The sequence below is a fragment of the Terrapene carolina genome, unplaced genomic scaffold (assembly GCF_002925995.2).
Source record: "Terrapene carolina triunguis isolate 2854851 unplaced genomic scaffold, T_m_triunguis-2.0 Scaffold96, whole genome shotgun sequence".
Lineage (NCBI taxonomy): Eukaryota > Metazoa > Chordata > Testudines > Emydidae > Terrapene > Terrapene triunguis.
This window is the reverse complement of record NW_020664447.1, coordinates 2,456,999-2,478,402: the sequence shown is the minus strand read 5'-3', so window position 1 is coordinate 2,478,402 and position 21,404 is coordinate 2,456,999. Positions and strand designations below refer to the sequence as shown.

The following is a 21,404-nucleotide window of genomic DNA, read 5'->3' as shown; positions in this document are numbered from 1 at the left end:
AAGAGCTGGGATTTGACAATAGCAAATGTTCGTGAAATATGCATTATCTTTTACAGTATTGAAGTTTTGCCAGTGCCAGGTGATTAAACCAACTGCATAAAAGAGAGTCTTTGATTTAACTCTGAAGTTTAGTTCCTTTGGGCACATCACAGTATTAGTTTAAGAGTCACTTAGCTGCATATTTACAAGCTTCAGGGTTATTCATTCACAATAAACATTGCAAGCAATGTAACTTTACTTTATTGAAATATAAAAAGTAGTAATCAAATAATACTGAGTTTATTTGTAAATCAGGACAAAACCAGCCTGGCTTAGATTTGTTTATTGTACTGTGAAATAGTCAGTATATATTAGAGACAAAGTATACATGACTTCTAAGACAAAGAGAAAAAAATAAATTGATGTTTTAAAGTTTTACTCAATATTGATCAGAAGAATCTATAAATTATCCGCTGGAAGGCATTCAGCACAAAAGCTCTGCTTCTACAATTACAGAACATGGAAGAATACAAGATGTTCTGAATCCAACAAGCCACATACCTAAAATTTAATTGTAAAAGCTCTGAAAAGACTATCTGGAAAGTTTATAAACTCGTTTTCTTCTGAGACAGATTGATTTTATCTCCAAGACTTAGGGCCATTCCCTGTAAGGAAATAAAGAAGGAAAGATGTTCACATCTTGGATATTTCATAAAATTACTATCATCTCAACGCCCCCACCCAAAAACCCCCCAAAACACCACCACCTCTCTGTTACCAGTATTAACCTACAGTTCAGTATATAAAATTCATGAAACTAATTACATGGAAAAGAAAATATTTCTAATTCAACAATGACAACATTTTATTTATTTGTAGCTACAGTTCAGTACATAGTTTCCAAAAAGCATGAATAAGCTAGATTTGCGTACAATATCTTGCTGAAATAATGAACTGTAAATAGACTATATCTTTTGCTACTAGAAAGTTGTAACATCACCCCAAAAAAGCAAGAGTCAAGAATTTTAACCCCTTGACGTTGCACCATTTTAAAATGCGGTCAGTCCAGCAGTTACAAAAGTCAGTCCAAATGGCAGTAATTGAAGTTAGAGTGTTGGAAAAGCTCAACACTATCATAATACACACAAAATAATAATTATAAATAGAGACACCAGCTCTCAACATGCTGAGCCCCCAAAAATCTTTTCCACCTCCATAAAAAATGAGACTAGCCCATAAACAGAGTATGTGTGTGTGTTTTAGGGTCTCAGTAAAACTAACAAAAGTAAGGAAATTCAAAGTTCCAGCTGCTACTCAATCAATAGTGAATTACTCCCTAGGTTAGACCAAGTCACAGATTTAACTGAACTTAGTGTCTAATGTAGGAGTTCCATTGACATTATCGGTTCCATTGTAAACATACTACCCACTTCTATCAAAACCATTTCAAAATTCTTCCAACAGCATCATGTAAAGTAAATGGTTCTTTTGAATCCAAAAGTCCTAAAGGAACCCTTATGATAAGCTATGTAATATACTTCTAGTTATACATTAGTTTCTTCTTTATTCAAGGTTACGTTTTCTAAGGACCAAAAAATTCCCATAAAATCATCTTGTTTTTGTTTTTTTTTTGCAAGTGAGAATATTTTATATAAGTAGACTTCTTTTATATACACAGCAAATACATAGAAGACCATAACAATGGCCATACTGGACCAGACCAACGGTCCATCTAGCCCAGTATTCTGTCTTCTGACACCAGCCAGTGCCAGATACTTCTGATGAAATGAACAGACAAGGGCAATTATTGAGTAATGCAACTGTCATCGAGTCCCAGTTTCTGCCAATCAGAGGTTTAGGGACACCCAGAACATGAGGTTGCATCCTTGACCATCTTGGATAATAGTCACTGATGGACCTGTCCTCCAGGAAATTATCTAATTCATACTTCTGGCCTTCACAACATCCCCTGGCACGTTGACAGTGCATTGTGTGAAGAAGTACTACCTTATGTTAGTTTTAAACCCGCTGCTTACTAATTTCATTGGGTGACACTTGAGTCACGTGTTATGTGAAGGGGTAAATATCCCTTCCTATTCACTTTCTCCCACCATTCATGATTTTATAGACCTCTATCATATCCTTCCTTAGTTGTCTCTTTTCTAAGCTGAACAGTCTCAGCCTTTCTAATCTCTCCTGAGATGGAAGCTGTTCCATACCCCTAATGGTTTCTGTTGCTCTTCTGTATACTTTTTCCAATTCTAATATCTTTTTTGAGATGGGGTGGCCAGAACAGCATGCCATGGCATACTATGAATTTATATAGTGGCATTATGATATTGTCTGTCTTATTATCTATCCCTTTCTTAATGGTTCCTAACATTGTTAGGTTGTTTTTTTTTTGTTTTTTTTTTTAATAGAATCCTTTATTCCAACATGAGATGAAAATTACAATGGTGGTTTCAACACTTTGAGAAACAGCATGAGGGGCACGTTGGTGGTACATTATGTTTTTTAATAACAAAAGAACATAGGTCTGCAAATGGGATATGTTAATACAGCAAAATCTTGGACTATAATAATGCACTGCTGTATGAGGCACGTTAATTTGGTTTAAGGTACCCTGTTCCACCTGTTGAACTGCTCTCTCCCCCAAATAAAAAATAAATAAATCAACAATTGTGCTGTATAAGGGGAGTGGAGATTAAAGCTTTTCATTCAGAAAACCTAGTTTTAAAATTGAGACAGGGATTTCCTTCACTTTTCCTGAAAGTTGTGAATCTAATTAACAATACTAAAAATAAACCATAAACTATAATGCAAGCTCTGCAAATGTTTATAGAACTCATAATAAAAATGATAGCGACAAAGCTTTAAAAAAATCCATCATTCATTACCTGACTCTTTGCACGAATTCGTATGTGGCCAGTGACAGGAGCATCTGGTCCAAGATGAATTGGCTTTTCAATGCTGACGTTTGCAAGTGCATCTTCTCCAAATATGGAACGTGCATACAGATTGGCAGCCATAAAGCCACAGTAACCAGAAAGTGCCTAGAGAAAGAACACTTAAATTTAACTCTTTACAAAAGGCTAATTGTCCTTTAACAGACACATTTTGTTCCATATTAAGCACAACTCAGTAGGTTTTTATATTTAAAACCTATCCTTCTAAATACAGCTTTTTGTAAGATACCTGAACTCCGGTTCTGAAGGAAACATTAATAGATCTTTCTAAAATGAAAGCTGACAGAGATTTAATCAAGTAATTTAAACAAGATATAACTGGCATTTTCAGGCTCTGAAGTAATGCATAGCAAAAAGGCTTTAAGAAAGATTAATTCCTACTGAAAGGAAGGAAGGAAGTCTTGACCTATTGAAAAAAAATTGTGCTGACCATTCTGAAGCAGATATGTTAGTTGACATTTTATTAACTGCTTCTTGCTCAGCTACAGCAAGAAAGTGGTTGAAAATTACTCAGTTAACATGAATTTCCTTTTAGCTTTCTTAGAGCATACATTTCTAAAGTATATTAAATACTAAAGAATACTAAAATCTTCCAGACTAAACAAAGATCTATATAATTGGTGGAGGTTTATAAATTTAGAAACTAGACCAGGTAAATAGTCTAAAGAACACAAACTCCAAAAAGGGCACCGGAAAATACTATTCTATATAGGTTCCTATACTACGTTCATCATCATTAGTATCTAAGTGCCTTCCAGTAGTGAATTAATCAACTGGACTACACATCTGTGGTTTGTTTGTTTGTTTTCTCATCTTCTCTCTAGAGGGAGAAGTGTGCGCAGGAGTGTCTCTGTTTGGTAATGTGTGTTTTTGTTTTGAATTTTTTAAATATATAAATATATCTGATGTGAGTTCTAAGAAACTTATCCTATGCAACATGTGGCTTGCAAAGTTAGAATAACTCTACATTATTCAAAAAGTGAAATCAATGCCCAAGAAGAATTCAAGAGGGAGAAAAAAATATGCTATATTTTGGTATCCAAATCTATTTATACTCGCACAGTAATTTTACTCCAGTTTAAAAAGTACTTGAAGAATTTTCAGCAAGTATCTTACCTTCTCTGGGGTAAGGCATTTCATGTTGGTTGATTTTAGTATGTGCTGTAAGTATTCATTTAGATCAATGATGTTTGTATTAACTGTAACCTTCAAGAAAGAAAGAACAAGGTGTGACCATTTTCATCAGCTTCTCTGACACGTTTTAAATCTTTTTGTTCTAAGACTATGGAAAAGAAAGTGCCACTGTCAGTTATCCTGTAGTACCATACTGTACTTGTTGATGGCTGTAAGTCCTTTTATATTGGAGAATCTTACAAAAAAGTTGCATCTTCCACCATCCAGTGGTTAAGTAGGGATGGCCTCTTACTTTCTACCATATATTTAAATATCAGTCACAATAAGTGTACACCATACGTTGCTAAACATGTGAAAAGAGTCTTTATCATGAATGGTTGCTTCAAGTCTAGCTACAGCCTAAATGTTTACATTTGAATTACCACACCAGAACAAGTCAAAGATACATGTAGTCCAGTAGCTTTTCTCTGACTGACCAATGCTAGTGTTTACTTCACCCTCCAATGAAATACAGCCACCTCTTGAAAAAAGCAGCCGTTCAATAGCGTACTATGATACTGTTCAACACTGTACAATGATACTGTGACAGTTTAGGACAGAAAGTGAAGAAGAGTATTGTATCCAGTTGAAACTGCAAGAGAAATTTAGATAGGATGATCGTAATTAGGGTGACCAGATGTCCTGATTTTATAGAGACAGTCCCGATATTGGGGCTTTTTTTTTTATATAGGCACCTATTACCCCCCACACACTGTCCCGACTTTTCATACTTGCTATCTGGTCACCCTAATCGTAATTAGAGCAGGAACTTGGGAAAAGACACAAAAAAACTTATACTCTTAAAGTGGCACTGGAACTTTAATGACTACAAGTGGTCAGGACCTGTTTTATATGTCTGAGAGGGAAGGGGGGCTTTAGGTGTTTACTTTAAACTCCTTGGGAGAAGGGGTTTACTCTGCTAATTGGCCAACAAAAGCCTGGGTCAGGCAGAACTGCATGGAGGTCAGGTTACTGCAAGAAAGGTAGTGTGGAGCAGTGAGAGTGATTGTGCATGAATGTGTGTGCATCTATTTTTCCTTTTTTCATTGCTAGAAACTTTCCCATGCCAGAATCAAACTGCCTTTGCTATATCTCATATTGTGAAGATCCAGGATTACTCGAGGCTCAAGACTCAGGGAAGGAATTCTCAGACAAACTGGATGATAAAGTCAAGGGGCGTGAGGAAGGGAAAAAAGACAGGTATGGAAGGCTCTACTGCCTCACTATTCCAGGAAGCGCACCACATAGCCTCCTCTCAAAGATCTTTTTACGATGGCTGCCCTAGTACATCAAAGCTTACACAAAAAATTATGACCTTAGCTCAAACCTTGCCAAAAAAATCCAGGTATCTGCTGAAAAGCAGTGCCCAAGGAAAAGGGTGCAAGCTGGCACAAACAGCCAACCATAGGAACCAGTCCCTTTGAAGTTGCTCTTGGGCCAGCTCAACCACTGCCTGTGCTAACAGAAGAGGGCTAAAGATCTATCATTTGGACTCGGGGAGCTCCCAGCCCCGGTGTTTAGACTCTTATTACCAGACAGAAGAAATCTAGAGGGAGTAGGGGAAAAAGAAAAAAATCTGCCTGAAAAGTATGTTAGCATTCATTTTAGTTGGGTACAATTGTAATTTGTTGTATTACAGACTGAGATTGTACACATTTTTTCTATTTAATGACCCTAATGAGCTGCCCAATTTGATGTGCATATCACATGCAAATTACTTCCACTCTTTGACAGGGTTACTGGCCTGTTGGATATACGGGAAGCAGTAAACAGGATATATTTTGATCTAAGCAAGGCTTTTGATTACAGTCCCACGTGACATTCCCACAAGCAAACTATGGAAATGCATTCAAGATTAAAATTATGAAGTGGTTTGAAGATGATTCTCAAAAAGTAGTTATTGGGAGGGCAAGTCTAGGCGGTCCTACAGGGACCAGTCCTGGGTCCAGTACTAGTCAATATTTTCATTAATAACTAGGATAATGGAGTGGAGAATATCCTTATAAAATAGGCAGGGAGGGGTTGAAAACACTTTGGAGGACAGCATTAGAATTCAAAACTGCCTCAAAAAAATGGGAAAATTGGTCTGAAACCAACACGATGAAATTCAATAAAGACAAGTGCAAAGTACTTCACTTAGGAAGGAAAAATCAAATGCACAACTACAAAATGGGGAATAACTGACTAGGCAGTAATACGTGAAAAAGAATCTGGGGGCTATAGTGGATTACAAATTGAATATGAAGTCAATGTGATGCCCCCGCAAAAAAGACTAATTCTTGGGCGCATTAACAGGAGTGTCATATGTAAGACAAGGGAGGTAACTGTCCCACTCCACTCGGCAACGGTGAGGCCTTACCTAGAGTACTGCACCCAATTCTGGGTGCCACACTTTAGAAAAGATGTGATCAAACAGAGGACAGCAGCAAAAATGATAAAAGGTTTAGAAAACCTGACCTATAAGGAAAAGTTAAACAAACTGGGCATGTTTAATCTTGAGAAAAGAAGACTGTGGGGAGACCTGATACTCTTCAAATATGTTAAGGGCTGCTATAAAAAAAGATTGTAATCTACTGTTCTCCATGTCCACAGAAGGTAGAACAAGAAGTTATGAGCTTAATCTACAACAAGGGAGATTTAAGTTAGATATTAAGAAAACTTTCTTACTATAACTGTAGTTAAGCTCTGAAATAGGGTTCCAGGTGAGGTTGTGGAAACCACATCACTGGAGGCTTTTAAGAACTGGTTGGACAAACACCTATCATGAATGGTCTAGATTTTCTTGTTCCTGCCTCAGCGTAGATGCCTGGAATTGATGACTTCTTGAGGTCCCTTCCAGCCCTACGTTTCTACGATTCTCTGAAACCTGAAAGATGCTGAGCTTGTAAAGATTTCTGCAATGTCCACAAGAATAAGTGACAGGCTTCATACACTGTACTGCACCCCGTCTGAGTCAATTTGTGTGGCTGCAATTGAGCCTCCCTTGGATTGGAGGTAAAGCTCTAAATGCACCTCAGACATAAAGCAAGGCCCAGCTTCAGTAAATAAGTGACAGGAAACCAACAGAAGTATCAGACTTTTAAAACCAATGAGCTACATATTTTACAGCTTGGAGACTTCCTTTCATATCCTGGAGCAGCTTTTCAAATGAGGAGGTTTGGCAGAAGACAACGGTACACTAACTTATATAGGGCAAGCTATCTACAGAATGGAGACAGCTGCAACCTTCTAGTTTTAAAATGAAGCTTGGGTTATGTAAAATAACCAATGTGTTACAGAAGCACCTACAGTAACTGAAATAATTTTTCAGTGATGGTTTTTGTTGAAAGCTGTTGAGATAAGGTACTAGTGTAAAGCTAGGTAACAATGGCAAATAGATCATCATCAAAAGAACTAACTTTGTTTTCCCATTCAAATTCTGCCCACATCTGGCGGAACTCTGCATCAGTACAAGCAGCAGGCTGGATGTAATCCATGATGTCAATGTGAATATCACTGAGGACAACACAGTTTCGGTCACTGGCTGCTCCAGATACATCATACACTGCAAACAAGAAACACAAACCACAGGTTTACAAATTGAAAGTGGCTACAGAATTGTCAACACAAAATGAGTGTTCAATTGTGATTTGTCAGTATAACCAACACATGTTGGTCTCTGTCCTTCTAGTGGCTGGATACCAGAGGTTTAAAAGTCTCCTACAGCCTTTGAATTAACAGATGTGGGTCTTTTAGCTCAGGCAGAAGAGGCTCATGCTTTTAGATCCAAAGAGACTTAGGTTCAATCCCCACTACTGACCACCCACAGGCATTGCGTTACACCAGCATGCTTTTAAAAAAATATTATATATAAAAATAAAAATTACATTCATAATGAATTTTTTTTAAATCCAGCAATAAAACATTCTCATATTGTAGAACATTTCACTTATCTTCCAGCATTAAATATTTTTTAAATAATTCTACTTCTCCACAGAAAGTTCAATATTCTACTTTTTTTAAGGTTGCACACAGAATTGTCTACTTACCAATATTACCAAAAATGATTCCATTTTCTGTTGAAGCTACTTTGACATTAGCCTTAATGTTTGCAAAATCATGAGGAGCAAGCGTCAAAGGAGATGGTTTTTCCACTAATTTCAAGTCACCTGTTTAAAAAAATTTTGAAAGAAAAGTTTACGAACAGACAAGAAATAAAGTCCAATTAAAATCAGTTTCAGGACACAGCAGATTACCATTTCTGATCTGAATTCTAAAATCTTACCAAAATTACAATGAAGTCAATAAATTGTAAAACATTGAGCATACATTTTTGAAAGCTGAAGCACTAATGAAATTTACACATTCATTAAAACATTAATGGACTGATTCAAAACCCACTGAAGTTAAATGGCGCTGGGCTTCGGCCCCTGGGCAGGGAGGGGGGCACTTGGGCATAGGCAGTTTAACTTCTATGTTGGGGAGTGGGCAGGGCCCACCAGAGCTCGAGCCAGCTCCGCATGGTGGGGCATGGGAATGGAGCACCACCTCCACCCCGACTCACCTCAGCAGGCCACCCAGTCTGTCTAGGTGGGTGGTTGTGCAACCAAATATTATCACTCAAAGAGGGGGAGCTCAGCTCAAAAAGTTTGAAAACCATTCAGGGTGCAGGGAGAGGCTAACTAGGGACTGTGTGCAAGCAGGGGTATAGCTCAGGGTGCAGGGAAAGGGTAGATGGGGCTGTGTGCAGGCAGGGGGGTAGCTCAGGGTGCATGAAAAGGGGCAGATAGGGGCTGTTTGCTGGGAGGGCCTTCCCCTTCAGTCACTGCTCCCCTAGGGCTCTGCCAGCCATGGAGCCGGGTCAACCGCCCAGGTGGCTCTTACTGGCTGCAGGAGCAGTCAAAGGCGGCTGGGAGCTGAGGAGCAGCTGCAGCCCCAGTAACCAGCAGGAGGAGGAGATGGGGGAGTGCCGTGGCTGCCTGCTCCACGGCACAAGCCAGAGCAGCAGCCATCCTGCACTGCTGCTTCTTGACTCTGACCTGGCCAGGTGGTGGGAGAGGAGGTGTGGAGCTGCTCCTGGGACTGCCCTGCTCTGGCATTGCAGTTGCGGGTGGGGGCAAGACCCCCATGCACCTTCCAACGCTGCCCATGGGCTTGGAGCTTCTGCCCTGCAGGGTATCGGGGCTTGTGGAGCCCCGGTTGGGAACCACTGGTCTATAATATCAACATATTAAATGTTTAAAACTGATGTGAAGAAAAATAAAGACAGAAAAAAGCTTCTTTGACACCTACACTGCAGCCTCCATGTGAAATTCAAGTCATGTGCCCATTCTGATTTTTTTTTCTTCAAATTTTAGTCTGAATTTAGTGCTTATGAAAGGTGATGGAATTACCTAGGTCCCTTATTCATCCACAGAGCAGATAAAACATGTGCAACAGCAGTCCAAGTTTCCCCACACTGCCTTGGCAATTCTTTAAAAGGCATTTTAAAATACCTTTTAAGATAAGTAGTCAGTTTTATTAAACAATTCTTTAGGCATTTATAATATGAGATGCAATTTCTTGTACTTCAACAACGTCCACTGCTTAATTTCAGACCTAATTATATCAACAAATATTCTTGTTGCACTAGATTATTCCTTACCTAGTGTGGCTAGTTCTAATGTGCAGTTCTGCAAAGTATCACTGGTCTGGTTTACTACAAGCACATCCAATACAATATCATACTGGTTGACATGAACATATGCTTCTGCATAGACAGGATCTGAGAAACCTGTCAACTGAGTAACCTGTCAAGGAAAGAAGATTAATACAAATTGTTGAAGTATCTTTCCCCATTGTCAGTTTAAAATGTTGAACATGGTCACACAAGTGTAGAGAGGGAATGAAAACAATAGAAAAAGAGAAAAATATTTGCTAAGACTGATGAGACTGGTAGTTTAAGACAAAATTGCAAATTAAACAAGAGATCTGTACAAAGAAGAGCTTTAGTTTCGTACTATTAGCTTATTGTGTTTGTATTTAAACCCCTGCCCCTGAAAAATCTAACTCTTCACCCTATCAATAGAAGCTTAGTCAACAAACTGATTAATGATTTTTTTAAAGTAATCAATTTAAAAACCATTAAAAGTTCATAAATTTCACTGTTACGAGAGGGTCGTCAGGTATGAAAAGATTAACTAAATAGGCAATAGACCCCCCCCCTTATATGCATATACTTTATTTTGTTAAATGTGAGTTAAAGTTCAGAATATATATCAGACTCTTAAGGATTAAAAAAACGCTCTAAACCATAGAATCTCTGCCCCTCCAACTTACAATAATGTTACAGTTATTTTTAAAAAAAGCCAACATTAGAAACCCAGAAAATGCTGAGTTATGATTAAACTGAACGAAAACCAAATATTGGAAAGTCATCTTCTCTGGGAAGTTTCTTAGGTTTGTTTTTGATTTTTTAAGATATTTCTGCTTCCTGGTCCCCAGAGCAGTAGCGAAGTAGGGGTTCTTTCCCTTGGACCCTCCTGAATGGCTTCTGGGGAGTAGAAGGCAGGAAAGTGGCGCAAAAAAATACTGCATGGGGCCAAAAGAGCCTCAGGATACGGGGAAGAAAGAACAGGATCTTCACTCCATGGCACTCCCTGTCGTCCTCCTCCCATCACCCAATAAACCTTACTCGGCTCTTGAGCCATCCAACAAACTCAAGGTCTCCACAGTGCACCACGTCACCACTTCCTGGTTTCTCTTCTCCAATTCCCACCCCCGCACCCGATATCAGGGGGCCAAGGGAGCACCATGAAGCACAGGGACAAAAGGATTCTTCACTTCTCAGGACTCCCCCCCCCAGCCTTCCTCTCCAACAACAAAACCTAACTGAACTTTTCAGATACCTGATGAGCTTAATTAGGTTCCTTAGCCCCCACAAACCCAATTGTCAACATTTGACGCTAGGTGTGAGCAATACGCTTACAGAAATAAGATACTGAATTATACATTACCTTGTTGAGTTTGGATGCCAAGGGATCAGCAGCTTCTTTTCTTTGTGTGGTCCCCATTGCTGCCAGAAGGCTCAGCTGAAATTGGTCTTCCTTTGAGTTCATTTCATTTTTAGCAGTAAGCTGCATGAAGGAAATGGGGTCATCTGGCTGAACTGTCACATTCCTCTTCTCTGACTCTTTCTGTGGTAAGAAAGCAAGGTATTAATTCTATCTTCTAACATACACTGAAGTAGTGAACTTTATGCAGCTCCTGGAGTATCCCTGGATGTGAGCTTACTTCAAAATTCAAGCACCCAAAAGTTTATGATTACATAATGAAATTTACAATATCTCACCTTCTGAGAAAGTTTCTCCTCTTCTAGTTTAGCTGACAGCATATGAGAAAGGGACTGTCTGCACTCCTTGTTGAAAATATCATTCATTAGAGGAGAACATTCTGACAAAACCTTCAGACATAGGGAGATACGATCCACGTCGTCATCTGTAATTGGCTTCTTGGGAAGAGATGACTTACCCAAATGGAGAATAGTGGCCATTAGCAACATAGCCTCGGCAATAAAAGACTAAAGGTGGAAAGGAGAGAGGAAGGGGGTTATTAAATCTTACATATCCTTAAAATTGTAGGAATATTATATTTGTCTTAACATTCAAGTTTAAAATATGGTTAAAAATTAAAACTATATCCCAGTAGGTAAGATGATTTGTGTCAGTGACTTGTTGCTTAGAACCCAAGAGACCTGCCAGTCATACCAGTTGGAAAATAGTAAGAAATATTTAGTTGAGGTTGGTCCTCCTTTGGTCCCCAACTGATTTAGTTGGGGTTGGTCCTGCTTTGAGCAGGGGGTTGGACTAGACGACCTCCTGAGGTCTCTTCCAACCGTAATCTTCTATGATTCTATTTGGGACTAGATTAATTATCATCAAACACTCAATGTAAGCATTTCATTTTTGGGCCTCTCTCAAAAGCTTATGATCAGATCTGTAAGAACTACCAGAGGAAATATGACTTACATTTTGTTTCTTCTTTTCCTGAACAAGAGCCACATAGCGTAGGGCAATCTTAGTCAAAGTTGTGGCAAGGGAGGCAGCAACAAAGAAATCCCCATCCAGCAAGAATCCTCGTAATGGAGGTCTGCAAAGAAAGTCAATCATGGGGTGTTAGTTTTGGAAGACATTGTCTCTCTCCTCCTTTTTTCCATATTTTACTTTAGCTCTCATATTGTGAGACCAGTGTTGTACAGACAGTTTGGAAGGTCTCAGAGACTAAGTGAAGTTTTACTTACACTGGCAGTGAGATGGGAAGTGGAAAGAATAAAGGATAACTTTCACTTTTATCATCAAAGGATCTCACAGCTCTGTACCAGTATGAGCTAACTAAGCCACAAAATAACTCACTGTGAAGTATATAAGAGTATAGTAATCATTTCACCCAGTACATGAGATAGAACATGCAACTGTTTAGCAGAGCACAGGAACATTAAGCAATAATTTAGGTAACAAGTGACGAACACCAGACCCAATTAAAACTGTAGGGAGAATTTAGGTAGATAGAATGTAATTTACCCATATTGGAATTTGGCCAGTACATCAGAGTTAACAATGTACTTTTACAAGAAGTGCCATGTGTTGACTAAAGATCACAAGTGGTCAAAGTATAATCTGGAAGATAATAGCCTTCAATAGGGCAATGGTCTTTACCATAAAGCTCAGGTATTAACTCAGCACTGAACAGAGAGGGAGAGACTAAAACAGAAAAGGAAAGAATAGTAAGACTTATGGAGAAAATCATGGAGAAAAATGGAGGAAACAAAATGACAAATGAGAAGACAGAAAGTGGAGAATATAATAGAAGAAAAAACTCTTAGATTTCCACTGCCAGTCCACATCATAAAGCTACAGAACAACCCAGGATTAAAAGAAAATATTAAACTAGATCAGTCTGTATCACAGAAAAATGGTTTTCAGCCTAAATAAACTGTTTTCTGGAAAAGCGGAAACAACTAGAAAATGTGGCAATTTCCGTATTTTATTGCCGCTACAGCGCCACATTTTGGCCAAGTATCAATCCACCCTGTTTTGTTTGTACATTTAAGAACTAAAGGGGTGATAGACACAAGTTTTGCTATTGGAGATTGACATAAGAAAGGAGGATATGGAGGGGCAATAGAGCAATGAATGTTTCAAACACACACCGAAACCCTCTCGTAGGAAGAAATGTTTAGCTGAAGAATACGTGCAGAAATTCCTTTTCAGGCAGAGAAGAATTCTGGAAAGGCTTTAAAGTTCTAACCATTTTTAATGTAGCTACCACTAGTAAAATATAAAATGCCTAGTTACCTATCTTCTTCCTTTTTGGCAGGTCGGGAACTACTGAGGGCACTCTGTGTAGCATAGGTGCCCATCTCCGTCACCAATTTTTGGGTTGGACCCACAGTCACCTCCTCTTCAGGTTTCATATCACCAGCTTCTTTCTTTATTTCAGATTCCACTATTGGGATCTGACAATGAACAACAGGAGACATTAATATATGCTAAATTAAAGAATTCAGTAAAGAATTTGAATATAAAGACAATCTTTTTGTTTTAAGGAAAGCAGCCTTTTTTTCATAAAAGTGTTGTCACTTTCCTCAGCTTCTCCACCTCTTAAACAGGGAAAGGTCAATTACAGCATAATAATATGGAGGGTTTTTTTAAATTTCTTTTAGAAGGGGGCGTTAATGTACACAGGAGCTCATCCCAAAACAGGAATAAGCCTTGCCCCCACTATACTGTCTTGGATGCCTTTTACAAATTAAAACCTCATGTACTCGCCATTTGTGAGCAGACACACACTAGTCAAGGTGTACCCTATAATTTCAAATTTGCTGTATTCTTTCCCAATAAGAATCTCATTGTCAGAAGGGGAAACAAGAATCATCAGATAATCAGATCTGATTATCTACACATGACAGAGCCTGCAAAGTCTTGAAGTTCAAAATACTATTGCATCTTATATCAATTTTTAAATCTTCTCTTGAAACACACATTACATACAAAAATATAGAAATGAAAGCAGAAAGAGTTTTTTAGACAATACACACATACCTCTCCCAGTGATCTGCGGACTTCTGTCATTACACTTTGTATATCTTCCTTTGTGCTGCAATATTCTCCAAGGATCCACAAAGCTCCCCTGTAAATCCTGAGATAAACATAATTAAGACACATTTTCAAGCACTACTGGTAATGATTTTTCCATTGTGCTCTAATGCACAATGAGGAAGTGCTACACTGAACAGCTTTCATGGGGCTATGAGTTACAGCATGAGGAAAAGAAAATACATTGTGCTTACAGTATGCAACAAGCTAAAAAACATATAACGTGACTGGTCAAGACAATCAGCTTTTTGGCACTGCTATCCTATCCCATTGTATAATTATAAACTCAACATTCAAATTAAAATAACTATACAAGGCGAGTTTTCTGCTAAGGATTTATTCCCTGCTACATTAATCTTAACATGTGTAAATTCAATTCCAACACTTTAAAATGTTTAGCTGAACCGCTATTTTATTATGAGGTCAGTTGTAATGTTTCTAATAAACCATACACATTAAAATTGGGTCAGATTTTAAATCTGCTATTAGGTCAATAAGGAAAAATATATTCTAGAAAGATTTCAATCAAAACAGGTATTGTGGATGAACAATCTCCAATTGTTCAATTTAGTCCATCTCCTGCCCAATAGGAGGTTACAATTTTATCTGGATTGTAATGAAGTTATGATTCAGATGTGCGCTAGGTATCACAATAATAAAAGTGGTATAATGTCATAGAAAAAACGTGATTACTTCTGCTATGACTGAAGCTCTACTGGTCCATCAGAATACTAAATGTTTAGTGCCCTGCAAAGGAAGCGTGGACTCCTTGTAGCCACCACTTATTTCATATTCTGCTATGTGGATTGGAATCCTTTTACAGCGAGTTCTCTGATAAAATACAATAAGCAATTTCTAGTTTCCTTCAAATGCATTTAAAATCATATTGTGGTCATCCCTTGGCAACACTAGGTTATTTTAACAATTACAATATTTTAGATTTAGCCTTCATTATCAATGCTGCTGTCTAGTAAATGAAAAGCAAACAACTAACAATTGCATCATAAAAATGAGATTTATTAAGTCAATGTTCCTCACTCAATGCAATATGAATTTATTACGTTTTTCACACAAATTTGGAGGGAAAGAAATTCCCCAGAAATAATTTCCTGGCAAATATAAATTCAATTTAAGTAGGGATGACTGTAGTCTGAAGATTGCTCAAAATAAAATTCTCTCATCTAATTTCCCCTTTCAAACAGTTTCAAAGTGCATGAGAATTCTTAAATTTAGTTAATGTGCAGTGTACTCTTTAAAAATATTTTAAACCTACTTGACAGTTTTAATGGCATGAAAGACTTCCAGCATCTTCTCAACAATAAGTAGTCTGAGATTATCAAACCGCTGAATTGCTTCACGCACAAATTCCAAGACATCAGCAGCTGCAGCTTCATTGTTATCACTTAGGAACTCCATCAACTAGGACAAACAAGAGTGAACATTAGCTCAAACAGCAAAGTTACATAACTTTAAATGATCACAACCTTTACAAGAACTATTACAGCACCAAGTGCTGAACAGCAACAGAAGGAACAAGGACAAGAAACAAAAGTGAATATAGCATTTTGCCTGTCATTTGCAAACTGATGTCAAACCGATTTAAGTTGAGATACCCCAAAGTTCTCTCTACTAATTCAGAAGAATAAAGAGTACGAACTATATATCTTTAATATTCACTCCCTAGAGATCAAAGAATTCATGCCATCATACTTTATTCAAACAAAACTTGCACATTCCAATAAATAAGGACCTTGAAACATTTTTTCTATTTGCATGGGTTACTGTGTACTGATAAAAAAAAATAATTTTTTTCCAGTTCGTGTTCATCAAGAACAGTAATTTTTTTTTTTTTTTTTTTAAACACAAAAAGTAAAACGTATACAAGATGGGTAACTGGCAAATAACAAAGAAGCCCTAAACTTTTTAGGTGAATAAAAGTATAATTTACAATAATGCCATTACAAAGAAGATATTAAAAGGTAAGATCTCAGCTTCAGTTATTTTCTTGGATAAAGTAACAAGGATTTTGGAGATCAGGTAAAACACATTTACTGTAAATATAATTAAATATTTGCATACCACAGGAATAACATTTGCAGCCATATCTGGAAACCGAACGCTACAGGAATGCAGTGTCCTAACAAGCAACTGTCTGTATTTGTCAGTATCTTCATGTTCTGTCACATTGTTTGTTTTAATCACTTCTTTCTTCAAAACAATCACCAACTATAAAACACATCAAATAAGTTTCAACTGAACCACATGCTTCACTGAAGAACAAGATAGAATAAAAGCACACACACACAAAAATACGTATTTACCTCTTCCACATTTCTGGAAGATACAAGATCCAGAGCTAACTGAAGGGTTTTCTTGCGCACTTCTAAATCTGGAGTACTCAGCACTCTCAGTATGTCCATAACGAGATCCTGAAATCAATAAACGCACTTAAATTAAGTTTCAAAACCAACATTTAGTCAGACAAAAAATAATTTTCTTGCTTTAATTAAGTCTTCTTTCTTTTTTGTGCAAATATACAAATTCCAAGCTACAGTACAGAATTACTGAAGAGATCATTTAAAAAATGTGTAAGTTGTGTATAGCATATTGACAGAAAAGTATAATGGTAAAATGATTCATCATCTCAATTAAGATTTTTTCTTTTTTTTCCTGTTCTGAGATTAGTATCTGAAGCCTGACTGTTCATTAAGGAAATTCAAAATATTTGTCTAATACACTGTAATTTTATGTGGCATTTTTCAAACAAACTGAATCATTGAAGTTTTCCAAAAAAGTCACCCTTTATCGCTGCTAGTTCTCATGCTATCAAGTCAAACTAGACCTAAACATAAAATACTGCCCAGCAGCATTTCATAAACACACCAATTATTTTAAATGTTGAAAGTACATTATTTTTTCTTACCATAATGACAGAATTTTATTTTTATTTTAGTTAAAGGAAAATCTAATATAGGTTTTCCCAGTGCAAACAAAAAACAACAACAGTAGGGCACTTACTTGTAACACTCGTTCATGAGCAGGATGCTCCTTCAGCTCAATCAAGCGATCCAATACAATCAGTTTCACATTGTTATCACTCTCTTTAATAATTAAGTCAATGTAACACTGAGCTGCTGCCTAAATAATAAAAAAAAGAAGTGAAAGCATTTTTTAAAAATTTTGTAGAAATTGTGGGAAAGATAAGAACAACTATTCCTAGGAAACACCAATTCCTGGGGGAAATCTAATGAAGGAACACACTCTAGAAACGTATGAGGGGTTATTTTAATAATATGCAAGAGAAACTAGACAGCTGAACAGTTTTCTAGGATTTCATTGCTGGAACTGTTTTCCAATTTAGGGCTCACCTGATGATGCATTTTGTATGCTACAAGGCAGTTTTACCTATTGAGCAGAAACGCTGGCCAGAAATACCCAGAATTTTTTTTTTTTTTTTTTTTTTTACACTAGCACCTAACTCCAGAAAGTTGCAAAGGCAATGGTGAGATTGAAAGCTCATCTAAATTAGCTTTGTTCTTCCAGCTCACAAAGGTAATCTCACCAGCCCATATAACATGATTTATACTCACACTACAAATTTTACAGGCTAAAGATAGGGTCTGTTTCTACGGTTCCATCTTCCAAAAAGATCAAATAAACAAAATATAAGCCCAGCTGCACATTAAGGGGCCAATCTCGCAAGCTTTACTCAAATGAGTAGCCCATATTTACACAGGCTGGTCTACTTGAATGAAGCTACTTGTGTAGGTACAGAACACTCATATAAAGATCATACCATTAGGATATCTGGTTAACTCTGAACATGTTCTGCAAGTTCATGACAAATATTAAACAACAAATTAAAAAAAAACAAAACCTAACATGCTGATGCCAACTTACAGTACACAGACCTGATCCAAAGCTCAATGAAATGAACAGAAAGACTCCCACTGATTTCTACAACATTTGGGTCTCCACAATAGACTAAAACCAAACCAGATATGCCAATACTTGCTGCTGTTTTAAGTATGGTTTTAATTACATGGATTCTAATTATCATATCTTATTTAGCAAAAGTGACTGCACTGTACCAAGAACATAAAAGAATGAATACTTCACTTGACTTTGATACTATAGTAGAGAGACAAGGTTGGAGGGGTAATATCTTTTATTGGACCAATTTCTGTGTGTGTGAGTGTGAGTGTGAGTGTGAGTGTGTGAGAGAGAGAGAGAGAGAGATGCTTTCAAGCCACACAGAGCTCTTCTTCAGGTCTGGGAAAGGTACGCCCACGATCGCAGCAAAATGCAAGGTGGAACAGATTGTTTAGCATAAGTAGTTAGCACATACTGTAAGGTACCATTCAAGGTAGAGTTTTTTATTTTTTTTATACTGTATAGTGTCAGGGTGACTGCCCTTTACATCACAGTCTTCTGTTTACCCATAAAATGGGCACAGAAAAGCCAGCAACAGCATAAGATTGCTCAAACCTTCCCTGTCTCATTAACACACTTCAAACCTGACCTAAAAGGACCACAACTATGGATGAGAGCGTAATTCTGGGCTTGTCTACATTACCCGCTGGATTGACGGGCTGCGATCGATCCAGCGGGAGTCAATTTATCGCGTCTAGTCTAGATGCAATAAATCGACCACCAAGCGCTTTCCTATCAACTCCGGTACTCCACCAGGGCGAGAGGCGCAGGCGGAGTCGACTGGAGAGCGTCAGCCATTGACTTACCGCAGTTAAGACACCGCGGTAAGTAGATCTAAGTATATCAACTTCAGCTACATTTTTCACGTAGCTGAAGTTGCGTAACTTAGATCGAAACCCCCCCCAGTGTAGACCAGGCCTTAGTCTGTAACTATTCAGCATTTGGCTTCATTGCTAAGAGTGCCAAGAAGACTTCAAGTTAGTATCAACTGTGGAGGTGGTTTGTGTAATGTTTACATCTGTCCACTGGCAACTGGATAGAGACCACCAACTCATTTCCTACTGCCCAATGACAAACATCCAGAGGCTCACGTTAGCCAACCACTGAAAAGGGAGATATTCACAAGATGGTTGAGTCATTTGTCTAGTGTCAAAACAGTCATGCAACCAAGAACGTCAATCTTTCAGACATTACACATGTTAAACTGTAATGTATGCTAACCCAGTGTAATGCAGAGAAGTTATTAAAGCATTCTTAAACATCATAAATCATTACAATACCTTGATTGCTGTTGGTGCACTGGAGAGTGTAACTAGTGTTCCTGCTGCTTCATATTTTACTGCAGGACTAGATGATTGCAATAAGTTGTAAATACAGCGTATAAATCGAGCTCTTTCTGATGGATTAGCGTGGCAGACCTAGATGAGAAAACAATAGATGGAAAGCATACTGAAGAAAAATAAAAAGCTATTTTAAAAATACAAGAACCCTAGGAGGCAGTGAAAAGCAGGAATGACCTTGTTCGAGGATAAGAGCCCCTCAGTCTAGATTGATAGGAACCAAGCAATATGAAGTAAGAGAGTATTATACACCTCTTAAGACCTCAACTTGTAAAGAATGTCCTGCATTAGCTAGTCCTATGGAGTACTCCATAAGTAAAAGAGGGAAAAACACAGAAAACAAAAAATATTTATTCCCAGTCCAGGTTAAAGCAAATCAGATGTGTGCAAATTTCACTGCATTAGCTTGCACCTTCTAAGCTTGACCAGTCCATTGCTTTCAAGAGAAATTATATCCAATTCAGCTAAACAATGAGTCATCATTCCCAAATGGACTAGCTGCTCACTTAAGACTAGATTTCTAGTTATGAAACATCTCACTATCCAGCCAACCTTTCTGAACTGTATTTTTTCAATATAGAGTAAAAATGCACATTTATTTATATGACTGCAGTCATTTCCCCATACCTTGTAAATTAGTTCAACAATAACCAGCTGAAGAATGTCACCAAATGTCTGGACTTGGTCAATGCAGGTACTCAGATAATCCAAAGCACGATCCTATGGAAATAAAATAAAAACAAACCATTCAGATTACTTGTAACACTGTTATATTTTAATACAAATTTTAAAGTGATCACAATATAAAAATTAAAAGCACAGATTATTCCTTCTGCTAAATTCAACTTACACTTTTAGAACAGCGCATAAAACAATATACAAAAATAAAATTACAAAATAATGAATTCCTTTAGGCCCTAAAGACCAATACTTTCACACAATTATTTTCTTATTTGTTGCCACCAATCAGGCAAATAGGTCAAAACCCCTTATAACCAAAACATTGCTGCATAACAATTTTTGAGCCAATGAGGCAAAAGGTTTCTGAGCCAAGACTGGAGAGATCATTTGAGAAATAAATAACGAATATAAATTACAAAATGGTAGGTAATGTGGCAAATCTTGACATGGCTAAAAATGATTATGCCTCTCAGTGCCAGTGTATCTCCCTTCCACATAAGGGGACTGCACTGTTTGAAAACAGAGAGGTGTAAAGGCCTCACTTAGCTTTATTCTTCTTCAACATTTCCAAATACTTCACAAATCTATGAATAGTCTTTAAATAAGGGAGGTATATTTGTTATATTAAAACATCTGCCATATCCAATTGTTTACAAATATCTCCATTAGCTCTACGTTTAGAGTTTTCACACTCTTAAAAATCCTGAAAATCTTCAGCAACAGAGATGGACAGAACTGCAGAAGCCAGGGAAACTTTAACATTTTACTTATTAAGTTGTTCCTCCAAAAATAACGTTGGAAGCCAGTGTAAACTCATATTCTGAATAAGCAACCAATAAACGATATACAGGAACCTAACTTCGGTCAAAATAGAACATTCAGCTACCTCTGCCCCAAATTAAACAGCCAAAGTATAACCAGGGAAACTAAGCATACTGTACCTCTCAAAAATTTATTCTTTTGCATGACCTGAGAGCTTTCCCACCTCAAATTTCTGTACCATGTATTTTTTATTAACAAATTAAACCTTTAAAAATATTTCAGTTCTAGTTTATAATTTTCATAGAACTAACTAACTTGCACCTATTTTATGCAAAAGTACCTTGATAATTTACACCACCAACAAATCAAACAACAGGATAGTCAGTCATTAACTAGGTGTTCAAAAATAATTTTAAGGAAAATATCAAAACCATAAGAGAATTAGGACAACCAATTTT

The 21,404-nt window shown here is 37.4% G+C and overlaps 1 protein-coding gene across 2 annotated transcripts in view; it reads right to left on the bottom strand.

Annotated features, from left to right (window-relative positions):
* Positions 1-223: 223 nt before the first annotated feature.
* Positions 224-21,404, bottom strand: part of COPB1 (coatomer protein complex subunit beta 1) — a 34,655-nt gene continuing 13,474 nt past the window's right edge. For both annotated transcript variants that reach the window (XM_024202157.3, XM_024202156.2), the window contains exons 6-22: positions 20,131-20,223; positions 19,444-19,581; positions 17,249-17,368; positions 16,552-16,659; positions 16,310-16,456; positions 15,504-15,649; positions 14,177-14,273; positions 13,430-13,590; positions 12,104-12,224; positions 11,428-11,655; positions 11,093-11,272; positions 9,742-9,886; positions 8,147-8,266; positions 7,517-7,662; positions 4,062-4,151; positions 2,877-3,032; positions 224-644 (exon numbers count right to left, since the gene is read on the bottom strand). In XM_024202157.3, the coding sequence (XP_024057925.1) occupies positions 585-644; positions 2,877-3,032; positions 4,062-4,151; positions 7,517-7,662; positions 8,147-8,266; positions 9,742-9,886; positions 11,093-11,272; positions 11,428-11,655; positions 12,104-12,224; positions 13,430-13,590; positions 14,177-14,273; positions 15,504-15,649; positions 16,310-16,456; positions 16,552-16,659; positions 17,249-17,368; positions 19,444-19,581; positions 20,131-20,223 (2,256 nt within the window). In that variant the 3' untranslated portion in view covers positions 224-584. The remainder of the gene's footprint in view (positions 645-2,876; positions 3,033-4,061; positions 4,152-7,516; positions 7,663-8,146; positions 8,267-9,741; positions 9,887-11,092; positions 11,273-11,427; positions 11,656-12,103; positions 12,225-13,429; positions 13,591-14,176; positions 14,274-15,503; positions 15,650-16,309; positions 16,457-16,551; positions 16,660-17,248; positions 17,369-19,443; positions 19,582-20,130; positions 20,224-21,404) is intronic.